The sequence below is a fragment of the Balaenoptera musculus genome, chromosome 18, assembly GCF_009873245.2.
Source record: "Balaenoptera musculus isolate JJ_BM4_2016_0621 chromosome 18, mBalMus1.pri.v3, whole genome shotgun sequence".
Lineage (NCBI taxonomy): Eukaryota > Metazoa > Chordata > Mammalia > Artiodactyla > Balaenopteridae > Balaenoptera > Balaenoptera musculus.
In genome coordinates, this window is record NC_045802.1 from 33740604 (window position 1) to 33760341 (window position 19738).

The window sequence follows — 19738 nt, forward strand, 5'->3', positions numbered from 1 at the left end:
TTGTTTTGATGTCAGAGAAAAACAACTATTGAAATAATGTTGAAAATACTCTTTGTAACTATTTCACAGCAAAAAAACATTAATCTCTAGTAATTTATGTGTACTTTTTATAAGTTTCTATTTCCAAAGGATGAATAGGAGAGAATAAGAGAGAAAATTGTCTATTGATATGCTTCAGTTGTTGTTTCCATGTGAGATATCTCTTGAGTGTCTGCTAAATGAGTTTCTTTTTTAAATCCTGAGTGATCTTTATAGCAAACACAAATTCTAAAATTATAACAGTCTATTTTATTTTTGATATATCTACTCGCCACCAAAAAAACCCAATAAATGTTGGAAACCTTTATTTGAAAGCCAGTTTAGTACATCTTTGGAGTCTTAGCTTCCAGTAATGGGCTGATGATATTATGCTTGTGAAGCAAGGTTGTCATCTAGTGGTGTTTTCAAGTAGTACATTCTTCAGAATTAGCTCTCTAAAACATCTTTAACATTTTAAAGGAAATGCTTAACAAAAACAAATCTAGGTTTCAAATTTTCAGAATTTAAACACTTTTAAATATTTTACATTATATATGACTTTACAAAGGATTATCCCTAGAACCTTTTCTGATGTCCATATCTTAATCTTGAATATTGGGCCCCCAGATTTTTGTCTGGCCACTGAAATGTTGAAGTTTGAGTAATACGGATGTTAATCATGATGTATCAAGGCATTTCATAATGCTTCACGTCTCTACTGAAGTTACTTGCTTAGAATAAAGATCCTTATGTAGTACTAAGCAGATTTTTTTTTTTACTTTTTGCATATTTATCCTCTCCATTTTTGTGCAGGTTAATTTTTTGAAACATTTGCACATAAAATGTTAAGGTTTTAATGATGATTTCTTTGCTTTTGGTGTTTTTATTTTTGTAATATAAAAATTTGGAAAGTTAGCATAGAAGAAATTAAAATAGATTTTCCCATGTGTAGAAAAAATTTAATATCATATTAGCTAAATGGTGGAAGTAATATACATTTGTGCATGCAAAGAAATCATAAAAACTAAAAACTGAAAAAGAGATGCATTTTTAAAGATAGTTTATATTTGAATAAAATAAATCTTACATAGAAAATAGTTCACTCACTGATTAAGATGAACACTAATTACTTGTTACTTAGAGTTCCTTTATATAATACATATCTTTATTTGATCCATTCGTATATAAACCATAGAGAAAATTAAATTTTAAGCTAGTGTTGACTCAGGTCCTTATTGTAATTGTTGGAATAAAGATTGTGGTATTCATTTTGGCATAGTAGGTGGCCACTTAACCTAAAGAAGGAAAGAAAATGGTAGTGATAGAAGTGGTACTTTTTTTTAGGGAAATGAAATAAAAGACCTCTTTTTTCCTTTTTTGCCATTTGGGTCATAGGACTCCCCCTTCTGAATTACTTTTAATAGATTCTGATCCTCCTGTTTGCTGTGCTTAATACCATAAATTCATTCAACTTAATGCTGGTGTACCAAGTTATATTCTGGTTGGTGACTCCCCCCCGCGCCCCCTCGCCAATGTATTTATACATTGTATTTAGTATGTTCATTTAGTCTGTACCAGGTTATTTGAAGCAAATTTTGTGCCCCAGTTTTTTAAAAAAATATTTATTTATTTGGCTGCGTCAGGTCTTAGCTGCAGCACGTGGGATCTTTCTTGCCGCGTACAGGATCTTTAGTTGCGGCATGTGGGATCTAGTTCCCTGACCAAGGATGAAGCCCGGGCCCCCTGCTTTGGGAGCGTGCTTAACCACTGGACCACCAGGGAAGTCCTTGTGCCCAAATTTTTATTAGCCTTGTTACCTTAACTAATCTTATTACTCTGTGGTTCATAAATAGGAGTTCATAAGCCATTTTCCTTTATCCTAAAGGAGGGAATTAGCAAATTATTATTTCAGTGTTTTTGACTGGGTACAGCAAAAGCCTATAAGAATAATAGCAAAACCCAAAATTTTCAGCAGGCATGTTACAGACCACTTACACTGTGGGGCTGGAAACAGGATATGCAGAGTGAATAGAGAGACCTTTGTTTGGGTAGTTTTTAAAAATTATTTTTTAATGCCCTGGGAATTTGCAGTAGGTTGGCAATGTTCATATTTGCTAAGATGAAAGATATCTTTTAATATAAATGATTTAAAAAATTACCTGTCAGGTTTTATTCTCTCCTGTCCCTCTATTGGCTTGAGTAATTGGGAGTTAGTTATTATTTTCTTTGTAGCTAAGCAAGGATTCAGTTATAAAATTCCCATTTTGGTATTTGGATAACGTATGTGGGCTAGTAATCTCAGTGTAGCAGCAAATAATCATGTATAGATCAGAGACCCCAAAAACCACATGAGACCATGCGATTTGGGTTTTCTTCAGAGACAGTTAAGACCATCCTGTAGCAGTCATTGTCCAGATATGTCCTTTATTTTTTGATTGAGTCCCTATCCATTTGGGAAGAATGTTTTCACTCTTGATTTTCTTATTGGCATTTTAAAGAATTTTCATGTGTCGTCAGCCTAATTTGTATGCGTGATAATAGATTCCGTTTTTGATTATCTTAGGAATTCAGGTCTCAGTTCAGACTTGAATGGACATTCATTGCTTGGACAGGTACAGGTAGGTGGAGGGGAAGAAAAGTTCAGTGTGCTGTTTTAGTATTTCTGGTCAATTAGAACATTTTCCCCCTAAAAAATATATGTAGTCTGGAAATCTAGGTAAGGATGAGTTATCATATGTGCAGTTTGAAGATAATTTAGGCCAAAGTAAATGATTTGACGATAAATCCGGTAAGAACACTATTTACATGCATAAATATGTTTATTGCTGTCCAGGAGTCATACAAAGTGACCTAAAAGACAGTTCTTCTCCTCTTTTGCTTGAAAAGGATGTCAGCCATGGATATTATATCATTTGAGAGACACTTAGGGCACAACCCTGCATGTGAAAGACAAGTTGAAAGTGTGTAAGAGCAAACAAACAGATAACTGAAATAAACTAATACAATTAATACGTACAAAGTGTGTGTGCCACATGCAGACTGAAGCCTGTTTTGTTTGCCTTGTACATTGCTTTGCAAAAAACTAAAAGCTAAAAATGAGAAGATCTGACAATGGCTGCTTAACCTATCCTCATACAGATAGTCACTGGAGCTGCCCCCTTTAGATGGGCATGTACTCTTCAGTTTGTTGCTGCCCTCCTCATTATGTGTACATCATAGTCAGTAATTAAGTTAGACTCAAGGATTTTACCTACTTCCAGAGGAATGGATCAAAGGAAAATAGGCACTCTTTTCCCTTGCAGTTAGGAATCCACTTACTGGTAATAGTGATCCACTATCTGGATCTAACAAGTAATATTGAAACAATAGTATTTGTTTTTATCACAGTTTTCTGTCAGTTGAGATTCTTGAACTGTAGTTTGGGAGTGTCTGTTTTATATGCCCAGGTAACTTTAGAACATGAGGTAAAGATGGTTTTAGCAGTGAGACCCTTCTTATTAAATATATATTCATTATTTGTAATAGGAAACCACCTCTCCCCCAAATTGGTGGATAGTAATTAATTTTAAAGCTTTTACTTCTTAAGTAAGAAGAGTTGCTCAGGATTAAAATTAAATGACTCTGAGAAAGTCAGAATTTTAACATTTATTTATGAAAATAAGAAGCACTTTCCAAAATCTTTTAAAACAAATTTGAGTGTTTATTAAACTGTGATTTAAAATGGAATTATTTGAAGGTAAAACTAAGGAGAAATATTAGTCTATTCTGTGAGTATGATGCAGAAATTTAGCCCTTTAGTGCCTTGCTTGTCAATAAAATGTATTCCGATGTATTTTTAGTTCAGAATAGTAATGAGTGGTTTTATAATGTTACTGTTCTCAAATCTCCACCAGAGGAGAAAAAAAGTGTGTGCTTTTGGGGCTGTTGTAGTCAACAAGAGCTCTCTGGGGTTTATTTCTTCTTTAAGGTCCATGCCCTTGGGTTTGCATGCTCGAAGACGGCACATGGGAACTGATTATGACTCACTTCCCTTGAGGTCCATTGTGCAGATGTGCACAGGGATCAGATCTGACACGCCTGTGCCAATTTTCAATTCCTTTTTTTCCCAGTGACCACATTAAGGCTGGTGAATTTTGTGTTGTTTTGTTCTTTCAGTTGCTGTGTTCCTGTAGTGCATCTTGAAGCTGATTGGGACATAATACCTTAGTTTTATCACTTTTTTTTATTAATTGATGATATTGGAGTCTTAAATGTTTACAAAAACAAAAAGATTAATTTGTAAATCTCAAGTTACAGTTAATTTAGATTTAGTCCTGTGAAAATGGTCCAGTATTGACAGAAGGATAACCAAGATATTACTGGGGAGACCTGTGAATGGGTCTCCTGTTTCTTGATAATTACAAAGTAAAGCTGTGAGGCTCAAGTCCTTTGATTTTTTTTTTTTTTTTTTTTTTTTTTAATGTGAAGGGTGAGGAAGGGAGACTTGTAAAACTTGGAAATTGAGACTGAGCCATATTTTATAATTTCTTATATTCAGGAAGCCTTCTCCAGGCATCGTTTGGAAGAAATCACATGATATTTGATTTATACATGGATGAAGTCAAATTTACACCCCCTTATCTCTTCTGCTTTCAGAATTTTTGTTAGATAGATGTTTCCTTTTTATATTTTGCAGGATAGGTATTTTTATTGTTGTAACAATTTTTGAATCTCTTAATAGTAGTTAATATTAGTTCCCTGATCTTTTACTATGAAACTAGGCCTATTCTTATTTAGTATACTTTGGAGACACTGATTGAATTTGCCTAGTTGTGCTTTTTTGTGTGTGTTGGTAAAGTGTCTACTTGATTAAGAAATTGATTTGTATAGATGTTGACTTCTGTTTATGAGAAAAAAATCATATTCCTGATATTAGCATTAGTTGTTGATAAATAAAAATAGTGTGTTGTAATGAAAAGACTGCTAAACTGGGAATCAGGAGACATTTTTGTTTTAACTTTGCATAGCTTAAGTTTGTATTTTGGAGCAAGTTTAGGTTAACATCTTTGGGCATTCTTTTCTTCATCTGTAAAATTGAAGAGTTAAACTTTGATTATTTTTTAAGAGCATTTCCAGTTCATCTGACATCCTATAATCTTTTAATTCTAAAGAGTTGCCTTTCTAGAAAACAAAAGTATTTTATTAGTCATTGCATATTATTTCCCCACTGTAGGAATTTTGAAAGTTGTGTTTTTGTAATTACTCAGTCAGCATTTAATATAGCACCCATATCCCTCTATGCACTGTTGCTTCCTACAGTAAATAAAATTCATCTCAACCTATACTGACCTCTCATCTCTTCCCCATTTTCCAGCCGTAACGTTCCAAGTTATTACCTCTAGAATGTGCTTTATACTTTTTTACTTCCATGTTGTTGGTCGTACTATTCCCTTTCTGTACACTCTTTTCCATTCTGCAACCACTTTGAGCACCCATAACATTTTGTTTATAGTTATTTTGGCATTGTATGATAGCTGTTTACATGTTGTATTATTCTTTATGTGAGACTGTAAACTCCTTGAAGAAAGATGTTTATTTTTCATCATTTTACTGATCTTATTACTGATTCACATAGTACTTTTCACATAAAGGGGGAGTTAATTAATATTTGTAGAACTGAATTTGTAAGATGGTTAGTGCTGGATACAGTCAATGGCTGTGAATAGTGAAAAATTATCAGGGTAATAAGGAAATGAACTTAGCCATTCTGAATTAAAGCAGTGTTTTAGCCATCTATGCTGACTGCAAACATTGTATTCCATGGTCACTCATGTACTATTTATTCCTGCCTCCCATCCATTCCTTCTTACTGACTCATCTACCTACTTAACACTTCTATTTTTCTCTGTAGCCCACTTAACTCCTTGCCTTCATTCATCATTGTAGTTTAGCACTGCCATGGTCTTCAACTTTTAATAGTATCTAATTTTTTTAACACTTTCTTGCTTTGATTTATATACACTTTCCTTTCTTTTACCTCCTTGATCTTATGCATAGGTTTATCAGCTTTAATTTTCTATTGCTTTTTTACTCTCCTATTCACATTTCTTTTCACTTGCCCTTTTACTTTTGAGAAATCATTCATCCTATGTTTCTTAAAGGCAAATGCTCTTTGGTTGCTGTCTTCAGGTAAAGTTTACATTGACAAGTGTCTTAGAATCAGCCTAAGGTTGAGGGTTGATGGTGGAATTGCTGGCCATCAGGAAGAGCCGGAGTTAGCTCTGTCAGACTAGCACTCCTGTATCTTTTTTTTTTTTTTCATCTTTATTAGATTATAATTGCTTTCCAATGTTGTGTTAGTTTCTCTTGTACAGCAAAGTGAGTCAACTATATGTATGCCTATATCCCCTCCCTCTTGGGCCTCCCTCCCACCCTCCCCATCCCACCACTCTAGGTAATCACAAAGTACCAAGCTGATCTCCCTGTGCTATACAGCAGCTTCCCACTAGCTATCTGTTTTACACATGGTAGTGTATATATGTCAGTGTTACTCTCTGAGTTCATCTCACCCTCCCCTTACCCACCTGTGTCTACAAGTCCGTTCTCTAAGACTGCATCTCTTTTCCTGCCCCGCCACTAGGTTCATCAGTACCATTTTTCTAGATTCCATATATATGCGTTAATGTACGGTATTTACTTTTTTTCTTTCTGACTTCCTTCACTCTGTATGACGGACTCTAGGTCCATCCACATCACTACAGATGACTCAATTTCGTTCCTTTTTATGGCTGAGTAATATTCCATTGTGTATATATGTACCACATCTTTTTCATCCATTCATCTGTCTGTGGACATTTAGGTTGCTTCCATGTTCTGGCTATTGTAAGTAGTGCTGCAAGGAACATTGGGGTACATGTATCTTTTTGAATTATGGTTTTCTCAGGGTATATGCCCAGTAGTGGGATCTTTTTAGTGGGAGAATGTCTACAGTGGCAATGCTAGCATCAGATCTTTGGTTAAAGGAGTATCTGATACTGATTACAAAAGATGCCGAATGTTAATGGGCATTTTTACAGGTGGACTTTTGGGGGGATGATATCTGAATTGTAGAATTTATCAAAGAATTTCAAAATGACTGTATTGGGTATGGGTGAATTGGTAGAGATGATTTTTCCCCCCTTTGGATTCAATAATCTTTTTACTCTTGAATTAATTATTGTCTGCTACAGATGTATGGTTGGTTTGGACTGAATAAAAAAAAACAGAGGACAATAAGACAATGAGTAAAAAAAAACTGAAAAGAGACAGGAAAAGTAAAAGATGTAAGATAAAAAGTTGCCTATCTTTGTGCTATTTGGAGTCAGTAGTATTTATTGAAAGATTCTTGGGAACATTATGTTAGAGAAAGGGGACTTGAGAAGATAATGTGAGAAAGTAGCCCAGAAGAAAGTTTGTTGGACTATATTTAAATCTATGTTGTTTTTAGTTCTATTTTTATAGCACATCTCAATCTCTTAAGAGTTTACTGTATTACTAAATATTTAAGTCGGATATTGTATTTGTATAATAGTAAAGAGGAGCTCATTCATTCCTTAAGAAGTATATTGATGGTTAAATAGCTTTTCTCGGAAAACATATGGATACTTTTATTAACACAGTATCCCTTTAAAGATATAAAAGAGGAAAAATACGCATTGTCTATCCTGTTCTATCAGATAGTAAATAAACAACAGGGAGTATCCAGGGCTCTTTTTGCCTAGTATTTGTAGTGGAAGCATTTTATAGTAGAGAACAAAATTGCATGTAGACTTAAGAAAATAATTTTGGTTAATTTTGATTTTAGAAAATATTAAGCCATTTATTTTATTTTAACAGGTATCTTTCAGATGAAGGCATTGAAGCGTGCACAAGTTCTCCTGACAAAGTCAATATAAATGACATCATCCTGATTGCTCTCAATGTAGGTTTTATTTATTAACTTATAAACGTTTTAAATCTGGAAGCTATATTTATGAAAAATATCTCATAGAATAAACTGGATTTTATGATGAGAAAAAATCATAAATCATCTTGCATTTTTATTGTCCATTTTAAGTTGCAGGAATGTTTGTTGAATTTGGTAATCTCATATAAGCCAATTATTAGAAATATATATTTCTTTAACATCTATTATTCAGAATTCAATGAAAAAGGGAAAAATGCAATTAAAACTCCTTTTTTTTCACCCTGTGATCAGTTACAGAATTTCATTACATTTACAGTAGCTATGTAATAACAGTAAAAACTGATCATATTCATGAAAACAAATTGACATTTAATGTGCATAGAAACTCTAGCTAGGTTATAGCTTCTTGACAGTTGTATTTTTTCTTTCAAAGTAACTTTTCCTGTTGATAAAAGTAGTATATATGGTACCATACAACTACTTCATAAAATACAGAAAAGTAAAATAATAAAACCAAATAATTACCGTTAATGTTTTGGTGTATATTTCTTTCCAAGCTCTTTCCCTCTACCCATTTGTATAGTTGTATCTTTTCTATAATTGGGATTGACTTTTGGATTTTTTTGAAGAGTTATAAAAATTGTTTGAAGTACAGATGTAAGTAAATTAATATTCTTTTTTCAATCTTGCAGTTACCCCGTGGGAGTGTTTTTTGTATCGCCTTTGCAGTCACAGTCTATTAATCAACTTCATATACTATGATACATAATCAATGAAATTCAGAAGAGAATTACTGTCTGATAAATCCATTATGTCACTGCAAAGTAGGTTTAGCATAAAGCAGAAAGGGTGACAACTGATAAGAATATGTGAAGTATAAATATGTAACTGTGTATAACTTTTCAAATTACTTAAATTTATATTTATATAATTAAACTTGGGTTTAAACATAAAATTTATATTTTGAAGGCTGTGATTTTTTTAGCTGCTTTGAAATTTTATTCAATAAGACCAACAGGTTTTTTAGAAATTATGTGTGTTATCTGTGACTACAAATGGGAATATTTGCTAGACACTTTAACTTTCTTTGATTTGCACCCAAATTAGTGAATTTTATTTTCAAAAAATGGTATAAAGAACCCTAGTTTCTTTGTTTATTAAAAAAAGTCCTAAAGATGATAGGAAAAAGGCTTTGTGATAATCTTCTTTTTTATTTTTCTTATTTATATACATAGGTAAATAGCATTGAGCTATGTATAAATTGGGTATGAAACTAAGTAAAGTAAGTCAACATGAAGTATTTGTCCTGTGTACATAAGAGGTACATGATGATTATTATCTTAGTGAATTAATTTGTCTTTATAATTTTCTTTAAAATATATAGTTGAATACTGCAGTCCAAAGCTATTATGCGATATAATAGGATAAAAAAAATACTTTTAATCGGGATGAAGTCTACACCAGACAAATAATCTAAGTTTCAAGTTTATAACCTTTAAATAAAATCAGGTATATACAGTATTTCTGTTGAATTATTTTAACTTTCAAGTGATTGTGGGATGTTAATCACTAATTGAGAAAGACTTGCATTATTAGTTCTTACATATAACTTATTACATATTGGGAGAATAATCCATGCATAAGCTTGCTTATGTTCTCTTCTATCAGTGGGAACACACTGAATTTGTTCCTTTATCTAGCAGTGAACAAAGCAATGGTATGTATATGGTTTTGCTGCCCAGGGAAGTCCATTAGGCTCTTATTGGGCTGCTTAGGAAGGTACTCCCTGCTTAGCATGAAATAAAATTCCAGACTCCCCCCCTCAAAAAGCAGGTGTTTACCATAAATCACATTGTTAATACAAATAATTCAGGCAGTGAACCACATTTTCTGTTAGGGAATGGTTCAAGTGCCAAGTTCCCAGATGACACCTTCGGGCCAACTTTGTAAGCAGGCCCTTCTAAAGATAGCAGCCTCAGAGCTGCTATGTAACTCTTTTCTGCATGGGTTTTTATGTTGAAAGGAGGGAGGTTCTTAATTTTTTTCCTCTGTAGAATGAGGAGTAAGGATATTAAGAAATAACCTTGAAATTCAGCATATAGTTTTGCGTTCAAATTCCTGAATTATTCAGAAAAAAATTAAATGATAGCCTAGTCTTAAATTACTAAATAATATGTAACAGTAAAAGTTTTAAAAGATTATTTTAAAATTTCTTTTAAGATTCTGTATAATACAAAATGATTTGCCAAATAGATATTCTGCTGAACTTACTTGAAGAAATAGTCAGGAATCTTGTGTGTGTGTGCACACATGCATGTTATAGGTTAAATATTTCTCCTGCATAATTGCTTATTCACTATAAATGTAATTTTGGACCCAGTTATCCTAGTGATCCTGATATAACAGCGTCTGAATCGTAGAATTGCCTTTGCAGAACTCATAAATTGACTTTGAATTTAGGATGTTTAAAGATTTGGTAGGTCATTTTCATCTTGCTAAAAGAACAGTGAAATAACATTCCTTATATGTGTGTACGGCACTTTGAATACATTGTCTCCTTTTAGCCTGACAACAGCTTTGGAAGATAGAATTGGTAATATGTTTTCCATGTTACAGAGGAATAAATTAACTGGATTTAGAGAAATTCTGACGTGTCCCAGGTCATATTAGTTAATTACAGTATGTAGTAAATCAAAGTTTAGGATTTTAGTCTAGTGCTCATTTCTCATTTATATTAATGCCTCATTTAATTTTAATTTTAATTTTATAATTAGTGATAAAAACCAGAAATGAAGGACCATGATGTATCATAAAATTTTTATATATTCTGTTTTTTATACATATTTAAATATTTCAGCTTTTGAGTGACTTCAAGATAATGCTTATGTTTTTATGAACTGTTAGTTGTATTATTGACTTGTACACGTTCAGATGATAACAGTATGCATGTTTTATATTCGCTAAAGTAAACATGATAGCTAACATTCATTAAATGCTTACTGTTTGCAAGTCATTGTGCTGAATGCTTTACATGCATTATTTAATCTTCAAAACAATCCTAATATAGGAAATGCTAGTATAGGAAAGTATTTTTTTCCCCATATGTTGCTTAGTATTTTCAAAGTCAAAGCCATGCAACTTGAGGTATGGTTTATAGTTCTTTCACTCTGTTATTGGGTGGAGGCTGCAAAAAGGATAAACCTGAAAAATTGTTAAACAAGTATTTGGGTTTGGGGCTTAGTTTACCTGGCAGTTCCATTCAGTGAGTTTTACTTTAGGAGTGATCCTTGCATTACATTGAGAAATAAATTATAAATCATTGTAGTAAAAGACTGGAAAGGATCTGTGAGGGTTATATAACATGTATGCTTGTTTCTTAAGCTGACCATATATGGATATTTCAAATAAGAGGATATTCTATTATTGTAGGTGTTCAAAGAAGACTGTCCTACTTCTCTGTATGTATCCTTTTGTGATACTGTAATTTTAATCATCTAGTATTTTCTCCTTAAGTCTAATATAAATTTCTCCCTTATAAATGTTGTGATTAAATGCACTCTAAGTCTGTTTTGTTTTGCTCTTGAGGCAATGAAGAGCTTCTCTTTACTACATTTAAGGAATAACAAAACAGTACAAATTTAGTTACTAATCTAACCTCACTATCTCAAGCAGCAAGATAATTTCTTAGCTTAAATAATTAGGCCTTTTTCATGAGTAGTATTAGTTTTCTTCTGAACAAATTTCTTACTATTCCTTTAGTTTTCACTTCTTAAAGAAGACAAAATCCTGAAAATTTCTGTTTTTTTATGTAGACTGTGTAGTTGAAGTTCTGTTTTTATGTCAGAAATCCTACAACTTTATCTTAGTCCTATGTTGTCCTTTTTATGTTTTGCTTTGGTTTGCTGAATAATATGTACTTAGGAATTTTCATGTGGTTAGTCATTTGTTCACCAACTTCTGTTTCTGTAATTTGTTTAAAAAGCAAATGAAATAAGTATTTACTACAGTATAGTCTTATGATTTCTTGCTGTTGCAGTGGTATTGTTCTCTGGGATATTTTTATGTTATGTAGCTTTGTTATGTCATAAGTATCACAGCCTATAGAGTAATGTGTTTTCATGTCTCTGCATATCAAGGTTATATAGAATTTAGTTGTCAAAAATATACTCTGTTTATATGTTCAAAGTAGTCATTTAGTTTTGGATTGTGGCATTAATTTTTTAGTAAGACTATATAGTTTCATAAAATCAAGTTTTAGATTTTAATAAAGAAGACTTAGTAAGTTAAAAGGTTATCTAGAGAAGTATGACCAGATATAAATAAGGCCTTTGACGTACTTTAAACAATGTATGTATGGGACTGTGTTATTAGAAAAGATTGATTTTATATATATATAGATCTCATAATCAGTTGAAAGACATTTATTTAAATTTTGTTCCACATACCTTAAGTAATTTTATCTTTTGTTTGTGAGTGAGATTAGATTTAGATTCACTTTTCTCTATAATTTTATTTTAATAATAATATTTTTATTTTAGACAGACTTGAGAACAATTGGCAAGAAATTCCTCCCCAGTGACATCAATGGTGGAAAGGTGGAAAAGGTAATGAAAAATGTTAACTTCCTAAATTATGCTAAGTATGATAAATATGAACATCTACTAAATTACTGGAATTATTTTTTGTCAATGAAGACTGCAACTTCAAAATATTTTGGAGGTGAACAATTCACAGAGTTATCATTATAGTGACTTCCTATACACATGGAAAATTACTAAAGCTTAAACTTTTAAACTTTTGGTGACTTTTCAACATTTAAAAAAAACTTTTTTTTCAGGAATTGTAACTATGACACACTTACTTTACATGTGAGACTTACCAGATATTATTGGTGCTCAGGAAAAGGACCTTTTTGTATCTTTTTATTTTAGTTACCTGTTAACCGTATTTGTTTAATGAACTTATTAATATAAAATTATAAGATTGGGAGAGAGTGTTAGGAGCAATTTGGCAAAGCCATGCATTTGGTTACTGCTATCATTTTGTGTAACACATATATGTATTCATGTTATGAATTTTTTCAGTGATGTTTTTAAAATACAAGGATACAGTTTTTAGATACCAACTAGTCAATCTTTTACTTCTTATTCATTTGTATTCAATTTCTTCTTTTTATTTGAAAATACATGTAAATTGAGTCAACCAAGAATTTTATATGTGCTACTGCTCACTTTTTGAACTATTACGGAACATCATTATCTGTAGTTTAAAGAAATACTTTGAATGTATATGTTTTGTGTTTGAATAAGTATTCTTATCATTTTAACACTCAGATATTTAAGATAGTTGCTGTACCTCAGATATTTTAAATTTTAGATAATTTTAAAAGGTCTGAAATGTAACAACATATTTTTCACATTTTCCCTAATGCAATAGATGGTAGTCATTTAGCTGGAAAGAAAACAAGAGTTTATTTTATAATTTACAGTAGTTTTTGAAGCAGATACTCAGAGAAGAAAGTTCTACAAACTCCTCAGCAATTCATTTTAATGTTTAACAACACTCTGTGTCAGCAAACTTTAATTGTATTTTAACCTAAATTTCTTTTGATGCAACTTGAAGTCCGTAACGTCTTCTTTATCTTCCCTCAGGGGAAATGGAGAACATCTGGTTACCTTCCCTTGTGAATAATTCTTCATATACTTGAAGACTTGTAAATGTCAGTACCACAGGTTTCTTCTTGCTAAAGCCATCTATCTTGGTTCCTCTGTTTATTCTGTCCCAGGCATTCCATTCATCTTCATTGTTCTTCTCAGAGTCCTCTCCAGTTCCATACATTTCTTTTTCTGGTTGTGGTCGTAGTTCTCAGACTTCAGCATACATCAGAATCATCCTGAGGCCTGGCTAGAACACACATTGCCAGCCTCTAACCTCTCCCACTCCCATGCCTCTGTCTCCATTCAACTGGGATAGAGCCCTAGAATTTGTATTATGAACAAGTCTCTGTGGGATGTTGATTCTGCTGGTCTGGGAAGCATAATTAGAAAACTTCTGGGGTATAGAACTCCAAATTAGGCAGCAGTCTTGGACAGGTCTGATGAATGCACAGTTCTTTACAGGAAAAGTAACTAATATCAAAGCAGTGGCTGCGCATCCTTATGCTAGTTGATTTAAGAAAACTAGCATTCTGGATTATTGATTTTCCATTGTTTCTTCATGTGTCTTTAGGTATTCTCAGCACCTATCTCTACTATAAGCTCATGGGGAAAGGTACTGATAAGAGTTTCCTCTGCTTCCTCCAACTTCTCAGAGCATTTTTTTTAAAATACTTTTTTATCAGTTATCTATTTTATACATATTACTGTATATATATCAATCCCAATCTCCCAATTCATCCCACCACTGCCCCCCAGCCCCACTTTCCCCCCTTGGTATCCATACGTTTGTTCTCTACATCTGTGTCTCTATTTCTGCCTTGCAAACTGGTTCATCTGTACCATTTTTCTAGATTCCACATATATGCGTTAATATAAGATATTTGTTTTTCTCTTTCTGACTTACTTCATTCTGTATGACAGTCTCTAAGTCCATCCACGTCTCTACAATGACCCAATTTCATTCCTTTTTATGGCTGAGTAATATTCTATTGTATATATGTACCACATCTTTATCCATTCATGTGTCGATGGACATTTACATTGCTTCCATGACCTGGCTATTGTAAATAGTGCTGCATTGAACATTGGGGTGCATGTGTATTTTTTTTAAAATTAATTTTATTTATTTATTTATTTTTGGCTGCGCTGGGTCTTTGTTGCTGTGCACGGGCTTTCTCTAGTGTTGAGTGAGGGCTACTGTTCGTTGCGGTGCACAGGCTTCTCATTGCGGTGGCTTCTCTTGTGGAGCACGGGCTCTAGGCATGTGGGCTTCAGTAGTTGTGGCACACGGGCTCAGTAGTTATGGCTCACAGGCTGTGGAGTGCAGGCTCAGTAGTTGTGGCACACGGGCTTAGTTGCTCCGTGGCATGTGGGATCTTCCTGGACCAGGGCTGGAACCCATGTCCCCTGCATTGGCAGGTGGATTCTTAACCACTGCACCACGAGGGAAGTCCAAGGGGTGCATGTGTCTTTTTGAATTATGGTTTTCTCTGGGTATATGCCCAGTAGTGGGATTGCTGGGTCATATGGTAATTCTACTTTTAGTTTTCTAAGGAACCTCCATACTGTTCTCCATAGTGACTGTATCAATTTACATTCCCACTAACAGTGCAAGAGGGTTCCCTTTTCTCCACACCCTCTCCAGCATTTGTTGTTTGTAGATATTCTGATGATGCCCACGCTAATCAGTGTGAGGTGATACCTCATTGTAGTTTTGATTTGCATTACTTTAATAATTAGTGATGTTGAGCAGCTTTTCATGTGCCTCTTGGCCATCTGTAAGTCTTCTTTGGAGAAATGTCTACCTAGGTCTTCTGCCGATTTTTTGATTGGGTTGTTTGTTGTTTTCAATATTGAGCTGCATGAGCTGTTTATATATTTTGGAGATTAATCCTTTGTCTGTTGATTCGTTTGCAAATATTTTCTCCTATTCTGAGGGTTGTCTTTTCATCTTGTTTATAGTTTCCTTTGCTGTGCAAAAGCTTTTACGTTTCATTAGGTCCCATTTGTTTATTTTTGTTTTTATTGCCATTACTCTAGGAGGCGGGTCAAAAAAGATCTTGCTGTGATTTATGTCAGAGAGTGTTCTTCATATGTTTACCTCTAAGAATTTTATAGTGTATTGTCTTACATTTAGGTCTTTAATCCATTTTGAATTTATTCTTGTGTATGGTGTTAAGGAGTGTTCTAATTTCATTCTTTTACATGTAGCTGCCGAGTTTTCCCACCACCACTTATTGAAGAGACTGTCTTCTCTCCATTGGATATCCCTGCCTCCTTTGTCATAGATTAGTTGACCATAGATGTGTGGGTTTATCTCTGGGCTTTCTATCCTGTTCCATTGTTCTATATTTCTGTTTTTCTGCCAGTACCATATTGTCTTGATTACTGTAGCTTTGTAGTATAGTCTGAAGTCAAGGAGTCTGATTCCTCCAGCTCCGTTTTTTTCCCTCAAGATTGCCTTGGCTGTTCGGAGTCTTTTGTGTCTCCACACAAATTTTAAGATTTTTGTTCTAGTTCTGTAAAAAATGCCATTGGTAATTTGATAGGGATTGCATTGAATCTGTAGATTGCTTTGGGTAGTATAGTGTTTTTCACAGTATTGATTCTTCCATTCCAAGAACATGGTATATATCTCTCCATCTGTTTGTGTCATCTTTGATTTCTTTCACCAGTGTCTTATAGTTTTCTGAGTACAGGTCTTTTACCTCCTTATGTACATTTATTGCTAGGTAATGTATTCTTTTTGTTGCAAGGGTGAATGGGATTGTTTCCTTAATTTCTCTTTCTGATCTTTCGCTGTTAGTGTATAAGAATGCAAGAGATTTCTGTGCATTAATTTTGTATCCTGTAACTTTACCAAATTAATTGATTAGCTCTAGTAGTTGTCTGGCCGCATCTTTAGGATTATCTATATATAGTATCATGTCATCTGCAAACAGTGACAGTTTTACTTCTTCTTTTCCAATTTGTATTCCTTTTATTTCTTTTTCTTCTCTGATTGCCATGGTTAGGACTTCCAAAACTATGTTGAATAAGAGTGGTGAGAGTGGACATCCTTGTCTTGTTCCTTATCTTCATGGAAATGCTTTCAGTTTTTCACCACTGAGAATGATGTTTGCTGTGGGTTTGTCATATATGGCCTTTAATATGTTGAGTTAGGTTCCCTTTCCTCTATGCCCACTTTCTGGAGATTTTTATCATAAATTGGTGTTGAATTTTGTCAAAAGCTTTTTCTACATCTATTGAGATGATCATATGGTTTTTCTTCTTCAGTTTGTTGATATGGTGTATCACATTGATTGATTTGCGTATATTGAAGAGTCCTTGCATCCCTGGGATAAATCCCACTTGATCGTGGTGTATGATCCTTTTAATGTGTTGTTGGATTCTGTTTGCTAGTATTTTGTTGAGGATTTTTGCATCTATATTCATCAGTGATATTGGTCTGTAATTTTCTTTTTTTGTAGTATATTTGTCTGGTTTTGGTATCCGGGTGATGGTGACCTCATAGAATGAGTTTGGGAGTGTTCCTTCCTCTGCAATTTTTTGGAAGAGTTTGAGAAGGATGGGTGTTAGCTCTTCTCTAAATGTTTGATAGAATTCACCTGTGAAGCCATCTGGTCCTGGACTTTTGTTTGTTGGAAGATTTTTAATCACAGTTTCAATTTCATTACTTGTGATTGGTCTGTTCATATTTTCTATTTCTTCCTGGTTCAGTGTTGGAAGGTTATAGCTTTCTAAGAATTTGTCCATTTCTTCCAGGTTCTCCATTTTATTGGCATAGAGTTGCTTGTAGTAGTCTCTTATGGTGCTTCGTATTTCTGTGGTGTCTGTTACAATTTCTCCTTTTTCATTTCTAGTTTTATTGATTTGAGTCCTCTTCCTTTTTTTCTTGATGAGTCTGGCTAAAGGTTTCTCAATTTTGTTTATCTTCTCAAAGAATCAGCCTTCAGTTTTATTGATCTTTGCTATTGTTTTCTTTGTTTCTATTTCATTTATTTCTGCTCTGATTTATGAAATCTATCCTTCCACTAAGTTTGGGTTTTATTTGTTCTTCTTTCTCCAGTTCCTTTAGGTGTAAAGTTAGATTGTTTATTTGAGATTTTTCTTGTTTCTTGCTATAAATTTCCCTCTTAGAACTGCTTTTGCTTCATCCCATAGATTTTGATCATCGTGTTTTCCTGGTCATTTGTCTCTAGGTAATTTTTGATTTCCTTGTTGATGTCTTCAGTGATCTCTTGGTAATTTAGTAACTTGTTGTTTAGCCTCCATGTGTTTGTGTTTATGTTTTTTCCCCTGTAATTTATTTTCTTGTCTTATAGCATTGTGGTCTGAAAAGATGCTTGATACAATTACAATTTTCTTAAATTTACCAAGGCTTGATTTGTGACCCAAAATGTCATCTATCCTGTAGAATGTTCTGTGTGCACTTGAGAAGAAAGTGTAATCTGCTGTTTTTGGATGGAATATCCTGTAGATATCAATTAAATCCATATGGTCTATTGTATCATTTAAAGCTGATGTTTCCTTTTTAATTTTCCATCTGGATGATCTGTCCACTGGTGTAAGTGAGGTGTTGAAGTCCCCCACTATTATTGTGTTACTGTCAATTTCCTCTTTTATAGCTGTTAGCATTTGCCTTATATATTGAGGGGCTCCTATGTTGGGTGCATATATATTTATAATTGTTATATCTTCTTCTTGGATTGATCCGTTGATCATTATGTAGTGTCCTTCCTTGTCTCTTCTAACATTCTTTATTTTAAAGTCTATTTTATCTGATATGAGTATTGCTACTCCAGCTTTCTTTTGATTTCCATTTGCTTGGGATATCTTTTTCCATCCCCTCACTTTCATTCTGTATGTGTTCCTAGGTCTGAAGTGTGTCTCTTGTAGACAGCATATATACGGGTCTTACGTTTGTATCCATTCAGCAAGCCTGTTTCTTTTGGTTGGAGCATTTAATCCATTCACATTTAAGGTTATTATTGATATGTATGGTCCTGTTCCCATCTTCTTAATTGTTTTGGGTTTGTTTTTGTAGGTCCTTTTCTTCCCTTGTGTTTCCCAGTTAGAGAGGTTCCTTTAGCATTTGTTGTAGACCTGGTTTGGTGGTGCTAAATTCTCTTAGCTTTTGCTTGTCTGTAAAGCTTTTGATTTCTCCATCGAATCTGAATGAGATCCTTTTCTGGTCGAGTAATCTTGGTTGTAGGTTCTTCCCTTTAATCACTTTAAATATATTGTGCCACTCCTTTCTGGCTTGTAGAGTTTCTACCGAGAAATCAGCTGTTAACCTTTTGGGAGTTCCCTTGTATGTTATTTGTTGCTTTTCCCTTGCTGCTTTTAATAATTTTTCTTTGTCTTTAATTTTTGTCAATTTGATTATTATGTATCTCGGTATGTTTCTCCTTGGGTTTATCCTGCCTGGGACTCTCTGTGCTTCCTGGACTTGGGGGGCTGTTCCCTTTCCCATGTTAGGGAAGTTTTCAACTATAATATCTTCAAATATTTTCTCAGGTCCTTTCTGTCTCTCTTCTCCTTTTGGGACACCCCTAATGTGAATGTTGGTGCATTTATTGTTGTCCCAGAGGTCTCTTAGGCTGTCTTCATTTGTTTTCATTCTTTTTTCTTTATTCTGTTCCACAGCAGTGAATTCCACCATTCTGTCTTCCAGGTCACTTATCTGTTCTTCTGCCTCAGTTATTCTGCTATTGATTCCTTCTAGTGTATTTTTCATTTCAGTTATTGTATTGTTCATCTTTGTTTGTATGTTCTTTAATTCTTCTAGGTGTTTGTTAAACATTTCTTGCATCTTCTCAATCTTTGCTGCCATTCTTTTTCTGAGGTCCTGGATCATCTTCACTATCATTATTCTGAATTCTTTTTCTGGAAGGTTGCCTATCTCCACTTCATTTAGTTGTTTTTCTGGGGTTTTATCTTGTTCCTTCGTCTGGTACATAGTCCTCTGCCTTTTCATGTTGTCTATCTTTCTATAAATGTGGTTTTCGTTGCACAGCCTGCAGGATTGTATTTCTTTTTGCTTTTGCTGCGTACCCTTTGGTGGATGAGGCTATCTAAGAGGCTTGTGCCAGATTCCTAATGGAGGGACTGGTGGTGGGTAGAGCTGGGTGTTGCT

At 33.8% G+C, this 19738-nt stretch overlaps 1 protein-coding gene across 2 annotated transcripts in view; it reads left to right on the forward strand.

The window, feature by feature from the left end:
• The window catches only part of TDRD3 (tudor domain containing 3), a 213253-nt gene that overhangs the window by 74562 nt on the left and 118953 nt on the right, over positions 1-19738 (forward strand). Inside the window, exons 2-3 of one of the 2 annotated variants that reach the window (XM_036831839.1) lie at positions 7873-7957; positions 12481-12546. In XM_036831839.1, the coding sequence (XP_036687734.1) occupies positions 7873-7957; positions 12481-12546 (151 nt within the window). The remainder of the gene's footprint in view (positions 1-7872; positions 7958-12480; positions 12547-19738) is intronic. The other variant, XM_036831840.1, reaches the window with a different exon arrangement.